Source organism: Triticum urartu, chromosome 3A, assembly GCF_056163025.1.
Source record: "Triticum urartu cultivar PI428250 chromosome 3A, HENAU_Tu73, whole genome shotgun sequence".
Lineage (NCBI taxonomy): Eukaryota > Viridiplantae > Streptophyta > Magnoliopsida > Poales > Poaceae > Triticum > Triticum urartu.
Window position 1 is genome coordinate 104,848,186 of NC_141875.1, and position 18,677 is coordinate 104,866,862.

General features: G+C 44.5%; 1 protein-coding gene across 1 annotated transcript; it reads right to left on the bottom strand.

Annotated features, from left to right (window-relative positions):
• Nucleotides 1-1,488: 1,488 nt before the first annotated feature.
• On the bottom strand, nucleotides 1,489-2,393 carry LOC125548129 (uncharacterized). The gene is made up of 2 exons (XM_048711807.2): nucleotides 1,814-2,393; nucleotides 1,489-1,713 (listed from the first exon to the last, which is right to left on the bottom strand). The coding sequence occupies exons 1-2, from the start codon at nucleotides 2,333-2,335 to the stop codon at nucleotides 1,606-1,608; spliced, it is 630 nt and encodes a 209-aa protein (XP_048567764.1). The 5' UTR covers nucleotides 2,336-2,393; the 3' UTR covers nucleotides 1,489-1,605.
• Between the last annotated feature and the right edge of the window lie 16,284 nt (nucleotides 2,394-18,677).

An 18,677-nucleotide genomic window follows, 5' to 3' on the forward strand; every position in this document is an offset into this window, starting at 1 on the left:
TCGTCCCCGGCCACGCGCTGCATGACTACTCCGGTGCCGCAGATTCAACACACCCAACTGTTCGAGGAGAGTGATTGGAGGAGTCGAGGCAATGGGACGATTGTGATGGCACCAGTCGAGGAGAATGGATCGGGAGCGAGGGGAAAGCACGAGATCGGCCAGAAGCCCAGAACCGCCGCCGCACTCCTGCCTCTCATGTATCTCCCTCCCTCTCTCTCTTCCACGGCAAGCGGAAGGCACGGGATGGGAGGCATCCCAATCCTCTAGACCCTTACGGCACCCGCAGAGGATCATGTGTGGGTTCCGCGGAGGCGAGCACAAGGGGCGGCGATGAGATCGGGGGCGAGGGGTTGGGATGTGCGACGTGTGTGACGACAGTTTTTGTTCTTGTTTCGAGCTGGGATTGATTAACCGGTCGGTTCCCTTGTTTACTTACTGCTGGTTAACTTGGAAAAAATAATAATTAGATGGGGTGACATGGGTGGGAGGATGTATCGATAGCTAGCGATAGGAGGGAGGGCGAACCATCACGACGTTCGATTCTCCTTTAATAGTATTACAGATAAGTGTTATAATTGGTCTGTAGTTAGATTTCAATGAAACACATCTCATTTTTATGTCAGATTAATCTAATCCAAACAAGATAGAAAAAATATTTTCATGACACAAGAAAAGGGCCGACCAACGGCCACGTAAAAGATGTATCCGGCGGGAAAAGAGTTGAGTATTTGCGTAAAAGTATTATTCCTATCACGTACAATGTGATACAAGGCCGGATGTTCCCGGAGAGTGTCATTTTCCTGCCACTCGTTCTTTCAAAAACAAATCTCAAAGGCATCCTTTATTACCAATGATCTGATTGAGATCTTACACTAAAATTGCATAATCTCTACTCTTATAAAAAATTGAGTTGATGATGATGATGTATCTGTCATCTTGTAATATAGACCGTCCAATCTATATCTGACGGATAAAAAGCAAACTATGACAACTTTACAAAAGATACCCACACCTCTCTTCACATTCACAGATAAGGCCTTGCCTCGTTCATCCTTATCTTCCACAACCTCATTGTTGAGCAATTAAAAAAGGATGTTTCTAGAACAATCTAGCATGGTGGCCGCTGCCGCCTGCCGGCGCCGTCCATCCCCATGCCTCCGCCTAGTCCGATCACCAGTCATCACCACGCCCCACTCCTCCTCACCTTATCTCTCATCTTTTATTTTTGTTGAAATGGTCGAGATACCATTTTTCCGATAAAATTCTCAAGATATAATTAGTTTTTACACATGGCATTACTTCTGCATGGGTCAGTCACAATAGACGTTTTGTAAAAAAAATGCATCTTGATGTTCCGTGCAATATACGGGCATCTTGCTAGTACTATAATCAATTGCACTACTATATTGTGTGACCCGGAGAGAAGGATAGACATAGTTGGTGTGACTGAGATTTGTTAAAAAATCATCTAATTAATGAAGAGACACCTCATGATAATTCCTTGCCTTTATTCATAGTATGTGAGCCGTGAACCAGTGACCAACACGAACGATATGACCAAAGACACACATGCACGCACCACAAGGATGACACGGCAAGGACACTTCACCCTGCGGTTAAGGCCCTCGGACTCGGACTCGGAGTGTTCGTCCGAAGGAAGACGTCGGTGAGGACCGTCTTCGACTTGAGTGACGCCCTCAGTATCTGGAGACCCTGCAAACCCACAAACCACACCCAATAATTCACCTCCATCAGATTAGTTCAACTTTTTTTCTTTTACAAAAGGAGTATAGATAGTTTCTTCGTGAATTACCTCGGTGTCGCCAACTCGGACAGTCTTCCTCTGGAGACAGCCGATGTCCCTGATACCATATCTGTTGAGGTTGGTGATGAAATCGACGTTAGACCTGGGAGCAATCTCGAGGTCGTCCATGACCTCGTAGGTCACGCCCGCCCTCACAAAGCCGCCGGTGCTGGACGACGACGACCCCGCGTTCGTGAGCAGGGGAAGCCTGCCGCCGGCGGGCCTGAGCAGGGTGTCCTTGGCGGCCCTGGCGTCCCTGTGGCAGATGAAGTCGTCGGGGAGCTCCTCGACGCTGCCGTACAGGTTGCCGACGCAGCCTACCATGGGCATGGAGTTCCTCCTGAGCAGCTTGACGACCGTGCCGATCGGCAAGGTGAGGAAGGTGAGGAGGAAGTCGACGACGTCCTTGCCGGCCTCGGCGTACACCACGCGCCTGGGCGTGCCGCGCCTGTCCACCTCCACCAGCAGCTTCATGCTTAGGTTGGCCGAAGTGGGACCGGAGCTGCTCCCGGCGTGCCTTCTGGCGGCCATCTCGAGCGGCCGGGTCAGGTGGTCTGCCGGGGGCAGTGATCTAGCACGAATTGAGCTTAGACAATGAGTGTATTTATAGACGAGCACTAGGTGCGAGCAATGTGGGAAAAGAAGACTAGTGGTACGTGCGTCCGTTGGACGTAGATCACCCAGCGCGAAGATGAATCGGCCACTTGACGCCGGGCGGCGCCTGCCTCTCCCAAAGTCATTACTGAGAGTGGCAGCAGCGAGTAGCGACACAAACGGCAGCTTTTGGAGAAGCTTCGCGTGGCCTTCTTCCGATGTTACATCACGCGTCGAGTCGTTGCAGGTCCCGATCGTGCACAAGGAAGAAACGCGAGCCAAAGCGGGCGCCGGGCGTTTTTTCCTCGCGGCTCCCTCGCCGGCGCCGGCACAACCACCAGCATGCGCAGTGCAGAGCTCTTCCTAGCTAGTACGTATTATTTCGTAACGTGCGTGGCCGTGTAAAGCACGCGCTACGCGACGCATACTCGATCCGTCGATCGTGCCGTCCCGTGCCGTGCGTAAGGGAGCCGAGACGCGTGTGGTCTGCGCGGCATGGCGCCGCGGCTACGCCAGCACTGCTTACTAGTGCAGATCAGTGCCGCTTGGCTGTACAAGAATCTGTCGTTCGTCTCAACCTCAAGATGACAATTAATTTGTCAAATGAATACACAGCAATACGTGCATGACATGGCACACTAAGTTCTAGCTTTTGTCGGGTAAAGAGAGTGTGAGAGGAGAGACTGAGGTACAAGAGGGGGTGTTCATTCATCAAGCAGCACCCAAATCTGCATTACATAGGTCCGGTACCTCGTCCGGACCAGATCAAAGCCACACTGCAGTGTGTTTTTTTAATCTACCATAGTTTGCTAAATGAGTAATGGCTAACAACGTTTTGTTCTCTCCTTACATGCTTGACTAGATATTCCCCACGTTCTTATAGAAGCTTAGTGATCTCACAAACCATCATCAGGTGCTCATACCTGTTTACTCCACCTTCCTTGATCAGCTTGGCCACATCTAGGCAGTCCGTTTGAACAACAATTGGTAGTGCAGACCATTGGGAGGCTAGGGAAATGCCCTCCATACATGCTGCAAGTTCAGACTCCAGTGATGACGCACACTGTCGTAACTCTCGGCTAGAAGAGAAGATGATAGCTCCATGTTCATCGTGAAGAACCATACTCGCCCCAGCACTCCCGTCCTTGCCACAGAAGGAACCGTCAATGTTAAGCGCTGCCCAGCCTGCTGGCGGTACCTCCCATCTTGGTGAATGCTCCTTTGCATGGTACACATACGATAATGGTTTCCTCCTGACCTGGGGCCGGCCACCGTCTTCCCTTTCACATGATCGCCAAGAGGGTCTGCCTGAAGGGCCAGCAAGGAGCTGATATAGCTAGACAGGAACCTTGTCGAGGCCTCCACTAGTGGTGGCCGTTTGTCGTGGACGATCTCATTCCTTACGTGCCAGCAGCGCCAAATCGTCATGAGCATGTACATGCGCTCCTCCTCCGGCAGGTCAGCGAGCACATGGAGAAGCCACTCCAGTCTTATGTGCACTAGCCGCCGGACGTCTGGGATGTTCCACTGCTTCGCCATTGACTGCCATAGGGAGACCGCTCGGAGGGGGCATCTATAGAGAGCACGGAAAGTGTCCTCTGATTTGGTGGTGCACCCACAGGGCAAAGGTTAGACATTTCAAGATTACGAGAATGTTTATTTGTCCAAGTGGAAAGACAGTTTGTCGCTACCCTCCAAGCAAACACACACACACCTTTGGAGGAGCAGGGCACCTCCATAAAAAAGCTCAAACGACACGTCACCCGTCCGGTGCCCTACTGAAGGAAATATTCCCTAGAGGCAATAATAAAGTTGTTATTTATATTTCCTTATGATAAATGTTTATTATTCATGCTACAATTGTATTAACTGGAAACTTAGTATATGTGTGAATACATAGACAAACAGAGTGTCCCTAGTTTGCCTCTACTTGACTAGCTCATTAATCAAAGATGGTTAAGTTTTCTAGTCATAGACATGTGTTGTCATTTGATGAACGGGATCACATCATTAGAGAATGATGTGATGGACAAGACTCATCCGTTAGCTCAGCACTATGATCGTTTAGTTTATTGCTATTTCTTTCTTCATGACTTATGCATGTTCCTATGACTATGAAATTATGCAACTCCCGAATACCAGAGAAACACTTAGGGCCTCTTTGATTCGTAGGATTTCCAAAACGCGGGAATAGGAAAAACATGGGATTAGAGTGGAATGTCGTCTTGAATCCTATAGGATTGTACGAGTGTTTGATTGTGCATAGAAAAAATGCAGGATTCTTTCAAACAAGTTTGAGTGGATGGGATGTTTCCTATGAAATCTAATGTAAATGAATCCTATGGAAAAATTCCTATGGTTTACAATTCTTCAAATCAAACAACCAAGATAGGAAAAATTCCTAAGGATTAGAATCCTCCAAAATTCCTTTGAGAATCCTTTGAATCAAAGAAGCCCTTAGTGTGCTATCAAACGTCACAACGTAACTGGGTGATTATAAAGATGCTCTACAGGTATCTCCAATGGTGTTTGTTGAGTTGGCATAGATCGAGATTAGGATTTTTCACTCCGAATGTCGGAGAGGTATCTCCGGGCCCTCTCGGTAATGCACATCACTATGAGCCTTGCAAGCAATATGACTAATGAGTTAGTTATAGGATGATGCATTGCGGAACGAGTAAAGAGACTTGCCGGTAATGAGATTGAACTAGGTATGATAATACCGACGATCGAATCTCGGGCAAGTAACATATCGATGACAAAGGGAACAACGTATGTTGTTATGCGGTTTGGCCGATAAAGATCTTCGTAGAATATGTAGGAGCCAATATGAGCATCCAGGTTCCGCTATTGGTTATTGACCGGAGATGTGTTTCGGTCATGTCTACATAGTTCTCGAACCCGTAGGGTCCGCACGCTTAACGTTCGATGACGATTTGTATTATGAGTTATGTGATTTGATGACCGAAGGTTGTTCGGAGTCCCGAATGAGATCACAGACATGACGAGGAGTCTCGAAATGGTCGATACATAAAGATTCATATATTGGAAGGTTACACTCAGACACCGGAATGGTTCGGATCGTTTCGGATGAGTTTCAGAGTACCGGGTGTCGTGGATCTAAGACTGACAGTAGAATGGGGGATAGGTATGAGGAGGCAAGATCCTAGCTATGGCGAAGTTGTACACACGAGTTTTACGAGTTTAGGCCCTTCGCGGAGGAAGTAACAGCCTTACGTCTCGGTGCCCAGAGGCGGTCGACTGGATTTGTATGCGTGTGTTTACAGGATGTGCCAACCCTTGTGCCAGTGGAGGGGGTGGCTTATATAGAGTGCGCCAGGACCCCAGCCAGCCCACGTTACAAGGGGTGTAAGGTACATCAAGAGGGGGCGTTACTGGTAACGCTAGCAATTAAGTGACATAAATGCCTATTAAGTCTACGAAGTAAACGTCCGACCGTTGTCGTGTAGAGTGACTTTAGGTCTTCTGTCTGTCAAGTGATAACTGTTGTGGTCGAGTGACTTTGAATCTTCCGAGTGGAATTCCTTGTAGTCGAGTGGATGATACTATCCTTTGAATGCTTCTCGTTTTAAGATGGTGTCCTAGGGGAGGGTGTCTAGGTCATGTTGGGTTTTGTAGTAATTTCAAAAAAATTCCTACGCACAGGCAAGATCATGGTGATGCATAGCAACGAGAGGGGAGAGTGTTGTCTACGTACCCTCGTAGACCGAAGCGGAAGCGTTGACGCAACATAGAGGAAGTAGTCGTACGTCTTCCCGGTTCAACCGATCCAAGCACCGTTACTCCGGCACCTCCGAGTTCTTGGCACACGTTCAGCTCGATGACGCTCCCTGGGCTCCGATCCAGCAAAGCTTCGGGGAAGAGTTCCGTCAGCACGACGGCATGGTGACGATCTTGATGTTCAACCGTCGCAGGGCTTCGCCTAAGCACCGCTACAATATAACCGAGGTGTAATATCGTGGAGGGGGGCACCGCACACGGCTAAGGAACGATCACGAAGATCAACTTGTGTGTCTATGGGGTGCCCCTGCCCCCGTATATAAAGGAGTGGAGGAGGGGAGGGCCGGCCCTCTCTATGGCGCGCCCTAGGGGAGTCCTACTCCCACCGGGAGTAGGATTCCCCCTTTCCTAGTCCAACTAGGAGTCCTTCCATGTAGTAGGAGTAGGAGACAAGGAAGGGGAAGGGAGAAGGGAAGGAAGGAGGGGGCGCAGCCCCTCCCCCTAGTCCAATTCGGACTAGGCCTTGGGGGGGCGCGCGGCCTGCCCTAGGCAGCCTCTTTCCCGTATGGCCCAATAAGGCCCAATACTTCTCCCCCGTATTCCCGTAACTCCCCGGTACTCTGAAAAATACCCGAACCACTCGGAACCTTTCCGATGTCCGAATATAGTCGTCCAATATATCGATCTTTACGTCTCGACCATTTTGAGACTCCTCGTCATGTCCCCGATCTCATCCGGGACTCCGAACTCCTTCGGTACATCAAAACTCATAAACTCATTATATAACTGTCATCGAAACCTTAAGCGTGCGGACCCTACGGTTCGAGAACAATGTAGACATGACCGAGACACGTCTCCGGTCAATAACCAATAGCGGGACCTGGATGCCCATATTGGCTCCTACATATTCTACGAAGATCTTTATCGGTCAGACCGCATAACAACATACGTTGTTCCCTTTGTCATCGGTATGTTACTTGCCCGAGATTCGATCGTCGGTATCTCAATACCTAGTTCAATCTCGTTATCGGCAAGTCTCTTTACTCATTCCGTAATACATCATCTCACAACTAACTCATTAGTTGCAATGCGTGCAAGGCTTATGTGATGTGCATTACCGAGAGGGCCCAGAGATACCTCTCCGACAACGGAGTGACAAATCCTAATCTCGAAATACGCCAACCCAACATGTACCTTTGGAGACACCTGTAGAGCACCTTTATAATCACCCAGTTACGTTGTGACGTTTGGTAGCACACAAAGTGTTCCTACGGTAAAAGGGAGTTGCATAATCTCATAGTCATAGGAACATGTATAAGTCATGAAGAAAGCAATAGCAACATACTAAACGATCGGGTGCTAAGCTAATGGAATGGGTCATGTCAATCAGATCATTCACCTAATGATGTGATCCCGTTAATCAAATAACAACTCTTTTGTTTATGGTTAGGAAACATAACCATCTTCGATTAACGAGCTAGTCAAGTAGAGGCATACTAGTGACACTCTGTTTGTCTATGTATTCACACATGTATTATGTTTCCGGTTAATACAATTCTAGCATGAATAATAAACATTTATCATGATATAAGGAAATAAATAATAACTTTATTATTGCCTCTAGGGCATATTTCCTTCAGTCTCCCACTTGCACTAGAGTCAATAATCTAGTTCACATCGCCATGTGATTCAACACTAAGAGTTCACATCACCATGTGATTAACACCTATAGTTCACATCGTCATGTGACCTATACCCAAAGGGTTTACTAGATTCAATAATCTAGTTCACATCATTTATGTGATTAACACCCAAAGAATACTAAGGTGTGATCATGTTTTGCTTGTGAGATAATCTCAGTCAACGGGTCTGTCACATACAGATCCGTAAGTATTTTGCGAATTCTATGTCTACAATGCTCTGCACGGAGCTACTCTAGCTAATTGCTCCCACTTTCAATATGTATCTAGATCGAGACTTAGAGTCATCCAGATATGTGTCAAAACTTGCATCGACGTAACCTTTTACGACGAACCTTTTGTCACCTCCATAATCGAGAAATATTTCCTTATTCCACTAAGGATAATTTTGACCAATGTCCAGTGATCTACTCTTAGATCACTATTGTACTCCCTTGCTTAACACAGTGTAGGGTATACAATAGATCTGGTACACATCATGGCATACTTTATAGAACATATGGCTGAGGCATAGGGAATAACTTTCATCCTCTTTCTATCTTCTGCCGTGGTCGGGCTTTTGAGTCTTACTCAATTTCATACCTTGTAACACAGCCAAGAACTCTTTCTTTGACTGTTCCATTTTTGAACTACTTCAAAATATTGTCAAAGTATGTACTCATTGAAAAAACTTATCAAGCGTCTTGATCTATCTCTATAGATTTTGATGCTTAATATGTAAGCAGCTTCACCGAGGTCTTTCTTTGAAAAACTTCTTTAAAAACACTCCTTTATGCTTTGCAGAATAATTCTACATTATTTCCGATCAACAATATGTCATTCACATATACTTATCAGAAATTCTGTAGTGCTCCCACTCACTTTCTTGTAAATACAGGCTTCACCGCAAGTCTGTATAAAACTATATGCTTTGATCATACTATCAAAGCGTTTATTCCAACTCCGAGAGGCTTGCACCAGTCCATGAATGGATCGCTGGAGCTTGCACACTTTGTTAGCTCCTTTTGGATCGACAAAACCTTCCGGCTGCATCATATACAACTCTTCTTCCATAAATCCATTCAGGAATGTAGTTTTGACATCCAATTGCTGGATTTCATAAAATGCGGCAATTGCTAACATGATTCGGACAGACTTAAGCATCGCTACGGGTGAGAAGGTCTCATCGTAGTCAATCCCTTGAACTTGCCGAAAACCTTTTGCGACAAGTCGAGCTTTGTAGATAGTAACACTACTATCAGCGTCCGTCTTCCTCTTGAAGATCCATTTATTTTCTATGGCTTGCCGATCATCGGGCAAATCCATCAAAGTCCATACTTTGTTCTCATACATGGATCATATCTCAGATTTCATGGCTTCAAGCCATTTCGCGGAATCTGGGCTCACCATCGCTTCTTCATAGTTCGTAGGTTCATCATGATCTAGTAGCATGACTTTCAGAACAGGATTACCATACCACTCTGGCGCGGATCTCACTCTGGTTGATCTACGAGGTTCAGTAGTATCTTGTTCTGAAGTTTCATGATCATTATCATTAGCTTCCTCACTAATTGGAGTAGGTGTCGTAGAAACAGGTTTTTGTGATGTACTACTTTCCAATAAGGGAGTAGGTACAGTTACCTCGTCAAGTTCTACTTTCCTCCACTCACTTCTTTCGAGAGAAACTCCTTCTCTAGAAAGGATCCATACTCAGCAACGAATATCTTGCCTTCGGATCTGTGATAGAAGGTGTACCCAACATTTTCTTTTGGGTATCCTATGAAGACGCACTTCTCCGATTTGGGTTTGAGCTTATCAGGTTGAAACTTTTTCACATAAGCATTGCAACCTCAAACTTTAAGAAACGACAGCTTAGGTTTCTTGCCAAACCATAGTTCATACGGTGTCGTTTCAACGGATTTAGATGGTGCCCTATTTAACGTGAATGCAGTTGTCTCTAATGCATAATCCCAAAATGATAGTGGTAGATTGGTAAGAGACATCATAGTTCGCACCATATCTAATAAAGTACGGTTATGACGTTCGAACACACCATTATGCTGTGGTGTTCCAGGTGGCGTGAGTAGTGAAACTATTTCACATTGTTTTTAACTGAAGGCCAAACTCGTAACTCAAATATTTGTCTCCGCGATCAGATCATAGAAACTTTATTTTCTTGTCACGATGATTTTCCACTTCGCTCTGAAATTCTTTGAAATTTTCAAATGTTTCAGACTTATGTTCCATCAAGTAGATATACCCATATCTGCTCAAATCATCTGTGAAGTTCAGAAAATAACGATACTTGCCGTGAGCTTTAACACTCATCGGACCGCATACATCAGTATGTATTATTTCCAATAAGTCAGTTGCTCGCTCCGGAGAACGGAGTCTTAGTCATCTTGCCCATGAGGCATGGTACGCAAGCATCAAGTGATTCATAATCAAGTGATTCCAAAAATCCCATCAGCATGGAGTTTATTCATGCGCTTTACACCAATATGACCTAAACAGCAGTGCTACAAATAAGTTGCACTATCATTATTAACTTTGCATCTTTTGGCTTCAATATTATGAATATGTGTATCACTACAATCGAGATCCAACAAACCATTTTCGTTGGTGTGTATGACCATAGAAGGTTTTATTCATGTAAACAGAACAACAATTGTTCTCTGACTTAAATGAATAACCGTATTGCAATAAACATGATCAAATCATATTCATGCTCAACGCAAACACCAAATAACACTTATTTAGGTTCAACACTAATCGCGAAAGTACAGGGAGTCTGCGATGATGATCATATCAATCTTGGAACCACTTCCAACACACATCGTCACTTCACCCTTAACTAGTCTCTATTTATTCTGCAACTCCCGTTTCGAGTTACTAATCTTAGCAACTGAACTAGTATCAAATACTAAGGGGTTCCTATAAACACTAGTAAAGTACACATCAATAACATGTATATCAAATATACTTATGTTCACTTTGCCATCCTTCTTATCCACCAATCACTTGGGGTAGTTCCGCTTCCAGTGACCAGTCCCTTTGCAGTAGAAGCACTTAGTCTCAGGCTTAGGACCAGACTTGGGTTTCTTCACTTGAGCAGCAACTTGCGTGCTGTTCTTCTTGAAGTTCCCCTTCTTCCCTCTGCCCTTTTCTTGAAACTAGTGGTCTTGTCTACCATCAACACTTGATGTTTTTCTCGATTTCTACCTTCGCCAATTTCCGCATTACGAAGAGCTTGGGAATCGTTTCCGTTATCCCTTGCATATCATAGTTCATCACGAAGTTCTACTAACTTGGTGGTGGTGACTAGAGAATTCTGTCAATCACTATCTTATTTGGAAGATTAACTCCCATTTGATTCAAGCGATTGTAGTACTCAGACAATCTGAGCACATGCTCACTAGTTGAGCGATTCTCCTCCATCTTTTAGCTATAGAACTTGTTGAAGACTTCATATCTCTCAACTAGGGTATTTGCTTGAAATATTAACTTCAACTCCTGGAACATCTCATATGCTCCATGACGTTCAAAACGTCTTTGAAGTCCCGATTCTAAGCCATTAAGCATGGTGCACTAAACTATCAAGTAGTCATCATATTGAGCTAGCCAAACGTTCATAACGTCTGCATCTGCTCCTGCAATAGGTCCATCACCTAGCGGTGCATCAAGGACATAATTATTCTATGCAGCAATGAGGATAAACCTCAGATCACGGATCCAATCTGCATCATTGCTACTAACATCTTTCAACACAATTTTCTCTAGGAACATATCAAAATAAACACATGGAAGCAACAACGCGAGCTATTGATCTACAACATAATTTGCAAAATACTACCAGGACTAAGTTTCATGATAAATTTAAGTTCAATTAATCATATTACTTAAGAACTCCCACTTAGATAGACATCCCTCTAATCCTCTAAGTGATTACGTGATCCAAATCAACTAAACCATGTCCGATCATCACGTGAGATGGAGTAGTTTCATTGGTGAATATCGTTATGTTGATCATATCTGCTATATGATTCACGCTCGACCTTTCGGTCTCCGTGTTCCGAGGCCATATCTGTATATGCTTGGCTCGTCAAGTATAACCTGAGTATTCCGCGTGTGCAACTGTTTTGCACCCGTTGTATTTGAACGTAGAGCCTATCACACCCGATCATCACGTGGTGTCTCAGCACGAAGAACTTTCTCAACGGTGCATACTCAGGGAGAACACTTCTTGATAATTAGTGAGAGATCATCTTATAATGCTACCGTCAATCAAAGCAAGATAAGATGCATAAAAGATAAACATCACATGCAATCAATATAAGTGATATGATATGGCCATCATCATCTTGTGCTTGTGATCTCCATCTTCGAAGCATCGTCGTGATCACCATCATTACCGGCGCGACACCTTGATCTTCATCGTAGCATCGTTGTCGTCTCGCAAATCTTATGCTTCCACGACTATCGCTACCGCTTAGTGATAAAGTAAAGCATTACAGCGCGATTGCATTGCATACAATAAAGCGACAACCATATGGCTCCTGCCAGTTGCCGATAACTCGGTTACAAAACATGATCATCTCATACAATAAAATTTAGCATCATGTCTTGACCATATCACATCACAACATGCCCTGCAAAAACAAGTTAGACGTCCTCTACTTTGTTGTTGCAAGTTTTACGTGGCTGCTACGGGCTTAAGCAAGAACCAATCTTACCTACGCATCAAAACCACAACGATAGTTTGTCAAGTTGGTACTGTTTTAACCTTCGCAAGGACCGGACGTAGCCACACTCGGTTCAACTAAAGTTGGAGAAACTGTCGCCCGCTAGCCACCTTTGTGCAAAGCACGTCGGGAGAACCTGTCTCGCGTAAGCGTACGCATAATGTCGGTCCGGGCCGCTTCGTCCAACAATACCGCCGAACCAAAGTATGACATGCTGGTAAGCAGTATGACTTATATCGCCCACAACTCACTTGTGTTCTACTCGTGCATATAACATCAACACATAAAATCTAGGCTCGGATGCCATTGTGGGTTCCGTAGTAATTTCAAAAAAATTCCTACGCACACGCAAGATCATGGTGATGCATAGCAACGAGAGGGGAGAGTGTTGTCTACGTACCCTCGTAGACCGAAGCGAAAGCGTTGACGCAACGTAGATGAAGTAGTCGTACGTCTTCCCGGTTCAACCGATCCAAGCACCGTTACTCCGGCACCTCCGAGTTCTTGGCACACGTTCAGCTCGATGACGCTCCTTGGGCTCCGATCCAGCAAAGCTTCGGGGAAGAGTTCCGTCAGCACGACGGCATGGTGACGATCTTGATGTTCAACCGTCGCAGGGCTTCGCCTAAGCACCGCTACAATATGACCGAGGTGTAATATCGTGGAGGGGGGCACCGCACACGGCTAAGGAATGATCACGAAGATCAACTTGTGTGTCTATGGGGTGCCCCCTGCCCCCGTATATAAAGGAGTGGAGGAGGGGAGGGCCGGCCCTCTCTATGGCGCGCCCTAGGGGAGTCCTACTCCCACCGGGAGTAGGATTCCCCCTTTCCTAGTCCAACTAGGAGTCCTTCCATGTAGTAGGAGTAGGAGACAAGGAAGGGGAAGGGAGAAGGGAAGGAAGGAGGGGGCGCAGCCCCTCCCCCTAGTCCAATTCGGACTAGGCCTTGAGGGGGCGCGCGGCCTGCCCTAGGCAGCCTCTTTCCCGTATGGCCCAATAAGGCCCAATACTTCTCCCCCGTATTCCCGTAACTCCCCGGTACTCTGAAAAATACCCGAACCACTCGGAACCTTTCCGATGTCCGAATATAGTCGTCCAATATATCGATCTTTACGTCTCGACCATTTTGAGACTCCTCGTCATGTCCCCGATCTCATCCGGGACTCCGAACTCCTTCGGTACATCAAAACTCATAAACTCATTATATAACTGTCATCGAAACCTTAAGCGTGCGGACCCTACGGTTCGAGAACAATGTAGACATGACCGAGACACGTCTCCGGTCAATAACCAATAGCGGGACCTGGATGCCCATATTGGCCCCTACATATTCTACGAAGATCTTTATTGGTCAGACCGCATAACAACATACGTTGTTCCCTTTGTCATCGGTATGTTACTTGCCCAAGATTCGATCGTCGGTATCTCAATACCTAGTTCAATCTCGTTATCGGCAAGTCTCTTTACTCGTTCCATAATACATCATCTCACAACTAACTCATTAGTTGCAATGCTTGCAAGGCTTATGTGATGTGCATTACCGAGAGGGCCCAGAGATACCTCTCCGACAATCGGAGTGACAAATCCTAATCTCGAAATACGCCAACCCAGCATGTACCTTTGGAGACACCTGTAGAGAACCTTTATAATCACCCAGTTATGTTGTGACGTTTGGTAGCACACAAAGTGTTCCTCCGGCAAACGGGAGTTGCATAATCTCATAGTCATAGGAACATGTATAAGTCATGAAGAAAGCAATAGCAACATACTAAACGATCGGGTGCTAAGCTAATGGAATGGGTCATGTCAATCAGATCATTCACCTAATGATGTGATCCCGTTAATCAAATAAAAACTCTTTTGTTTATGGTTAGGAAACATAACCATCTTCGATTAACGAGCTAGTCAAGTAGAGGCATACTAGTGACACTCTGTTTGTCTATGTATTCACACATGTATTATGTTTCCGGTTAATACAATTCTAGCATGAATAATAAACATTTATCATGATATAAGGAAATAAATAATAACTTTATTATTGCCTCTAGGGCATATTTCCTTCAGGTGAGGCATATGACCCTACCCTAGGTACATAGCTTCATCATTAGCCCCCGAATGGTTCAGGGTTTGAGTGGAGAAGGAGTTGAGAACACCTCTGATTCAATTTTCGCACTTCAGAAGCGTCTTATTGGGACCAAATGAGCAATCATGATGACTTCAACTTCTTTTTCAGTCGCCTTGATCCATTCTTGGTTATGTCGAGTGAACTTTTATTGTGATGCTTCGAGTACTGATATGAGAAAAATGTTCCGTCTAACAGGTTGCTCTGCTGCTCGCGGATATTGTGGGATTTGAATCTTGGGGAAGTGCGCGGGGCGGAGGAGGCCGCAGTAATTGGATGGGATTAGGCAGGGCCGCCTCGATCACCGCGCCACCTTTTTCGCAACGTATCTCGTGCGCGACTGTTGCGGGATTTGATAGGATCGTCCAGACCCACAGGTCAGCCACTCGGAAACGGCCTCATATAAGGTGCCGGATTGGGGTTTTTTGCATAGTGCGTTCCCATTCTTCTTCTTTCTCCCCCGCTTTCTCCGCCACATTGCTACCTCTTGAGCAATGCGTTGGATTTCCTTGAAGAGGAAAGGATAATGCAGCAAAGTAGCGTAAGTATTTCCCTCAGTTTTTGAGAACCAAGGTATCAATCCAGTAGGAGGCTATGCGCGAGTCCCTCGTACCTGGACAAAACAAATAACTCCTCGCAACCAATGCGATAAGGGGTTGTCAATCCCTTCACGATCACTTACGAGAGTGAGATCTGATAGATATGATAGGATAATATTTTTGTTATTTTTGTGATAAAGATGCAAAGTAAAATAAAAGCAATGTAAAAAAGCAAAAGAAATAACTAAGTATTGGAAGATTAATATGATGAAGATAGACCCGGGGGCCATAGGTTTTACTAGTGGCTTCTCTCGAGAGCATAAGTATTTTACGGTGGGTGAACGAATTACTATTGAGCAATTGACAGAATTGAGCATAGTTATGAGAATATCTAGGTATGATCATGTATATAGGCATCACGTCCGAGACAAGTAGACTGACTCCTGCCTGCATCTACTACTATTACTCCACTCATCGACCGCTATCCAGCATGCATCTAGAGTATTAAGTTCATGAAAATAGAGTAACGCTTTAAGCAAGATGACATGATGTAGAGGGATAAATTCATGCAATATGATAAAAAACCCCATCTTGTTATCCTCGATGGCAACAATACAATACGTGCATCGCTGCCCCTACTGTCACTGGGAAAGGACACCGCAAGATTGAACCCAAAGCTAAGCACTTCTCCCATTGTAAGAAAGATCAATCTAGTAGGCCAAACCAAACTCATAATTCGAAGAGACTTGCAAAGAAAACCAATCATACATAAAAGAATTCAGAGAAGATTCAAATATTGTTCATAGATAATCTTGATCATAAACCCACAATTCATCGGTCTCAACAAACACACCGCAAAAAGAAGATTACATTGAATAGATCCCCACAAGAGAGGGGGGAACATTGTATTGAGATCCAAAAAGAGAGAAGAAGCCATCTAGCTAATAACTATGGACCCGAAAGTCTGAGGTAAACTACTCACACTTCATCGGAGAGGCTATGGTGTTGATGTAGAAGCCCTCCGTGATGGATGCCCCCTCCGACGGAGCTCCGGAATAGGCCCCAAGATGGGATCTCGTGGATACAGAAAGTTACGGCGGTGGAATTAGGGTTTTGGCTTCGTTTCTGATCGTTTGGGGGTACGTAGGTATATATAGGAGGAAGAAGTACGTCGGTGGAGCAACAGGGGGCCCACGAGGGTGGAGGGCGCGCCTGGGGGCGTAGGCGCGCCCCCCTACCTCGTGGCCTCCTCCTTTATTTCTTGACGTAGGGTCCAAGTCTCCTGGATCATGTTTGGTGAGAAAATCATGTTCCCGAAGGTTTCATTCCGTTTGGACTCCGTTTGATATTCCTTTTCTGCGAAACTCTGAAATAGGCAAAAAACAACAATTCTGGGCTGGGCCTCCGGTTAATAGGTTAGTCCCAAAAATAATATAAAAGTGGATAATAAAGCCCAATAATGTCCAAAACAGTAGATAATATAGCAAGGAGCAATCAAACATTATAGATACGTTGGAGACGTATCAAGCATCCCCAAGCTTAATTCATGCTCGTCCTCGAGTAGGTAAATGATAAAAACAGAAATTTTGATGCGGAGTGCTACTTGACATAATTTTAATGTAATTCTTCTTAATTGTGGTATGAATATTCAGATCCGAAAGATTCAAGATAAAAGTTCGTATTGACATAAAAATAATAATACTTCAAGCATACTAACTAAGCAATTATGTCTTCTCAAAATAACATGGCCAAAGAAAGTTCATCCCTACAAAATCATATAGTTTAGTCATGCTCCATTTTCGTCACACAAGAATGCTCTCATCATGCACAACCCCGATGACAAGCCAAGCAATTGTTTCATACTTTAGTAATCTCAAACCTATAAACTTTCACGCAATATATGAGCGCGAGCCATGGACATAGCACTATGGGTGGAATAGAATATGATGATGGGGGTTATGTGGAGAAGACAAAAAAAGGAGAAAGTCTCACATCAACGAGGCTAATCAATGGGCTATGGAGATGCCCATCGATTGATGTTAATGCAAGGAGTAGAGATTGCCATGCAACGGATGCACTAGAGCTATAAATGTATGAAAGCTCAACAAAAGAAACTAAGTGGGTGTGCATCCAACTTGCTTGCTCACGAAGACCTAGGACACTTGAGGAGGCCCATTGATTGGAATATACAAGCCAAGTTCTATAATGAAAAATTCCCACTAGTATATGAAAATGATAAAACAAGAGACTCTCTATCATGAAGATTATGGTGCTACTTTGAAGCACAAGTGTGGCAAAGGATAGTAGCATTGTCCCTTCCCTCTTTTTCTCTTTTTTTCGGGCCTTCTCTTTTTTATGGCCTTTCTCTCTCTCTCTCTTATATATATATATATATATATATATATATATATTCCTCACTTGGGACAATGCTCTAGAAAATGATGATCATCACACTTCTATTTATTTACAACTCAATTATTACAACTCGATGCTAGAACAAAAGATGACTCTACATGAATGCCTCCGGCGTTGTACCGTGATATGCAATGAACCAAGAGTGACATGTATGAAAGAATTATGAATAGTGGCTTTGCCACAAATACTATGTCAACTACATGATCATGCTAAGCAACATGACAATGATGAATGTGTCATGATAAACGGAATGGTGGAAAGTTGCATGGCAATATATCTCGGAATGGCTATGGAAATGCCATAATATGTAGGTATGGTGGTTGTTTGGAGGAAGATATAAGGAGGGTTTATGTGTGAAAGAGCATATCATATCACGGGGTTTGGATGCACCGGCGAAGTTTGCACCAACTCTCAATGTGAGAAAGGGCAATGCGCGGTACCGAAGAGGCTAGCAATGATGGAAGGGTGAGGAGTGCGTATAATCCATGGACTCAACATTAGTCATAAAGAACTCACATATTTATTGCAAAAATCTACAAGTCATCAAAAGCCAAGCACTACGCGCATGCTCCTAGGGGATAGATTGGTAGGAAAAGACCATCGCTCGTCCCCGACCGCCACTCATAAGGAGGACAATCAAAGAACACCTCATGTTTCAAATTTGTTACATAACGTTTACCATACGTGAATGCTACGGGACTTGCAAACTTCAACACAAGCATTTCTCAAATTCACAACTACTCAACTAGCACGACTTTGATATTATTACCTCCATATCTCTAAACAATCATCAAGCATCAAACTTCTCTTAGTATTCAAAACACTCATAAGGAAATTTTTACTCTTGAATACCTAGCATATTAGGATTACTTAAGAAAATTACCATGCTATTTAAGACTCTCAAAATAATCTAAGTAAAGCACGAGAGATCAATATTTTCTATAAAAAAATCCACCACCGTGCTCTAAAAGATATAAGTGAAGTACTAGAGCAAAACTATATAACTCAAAAGATATAAGTGAAGTACATAGAGTATTCTA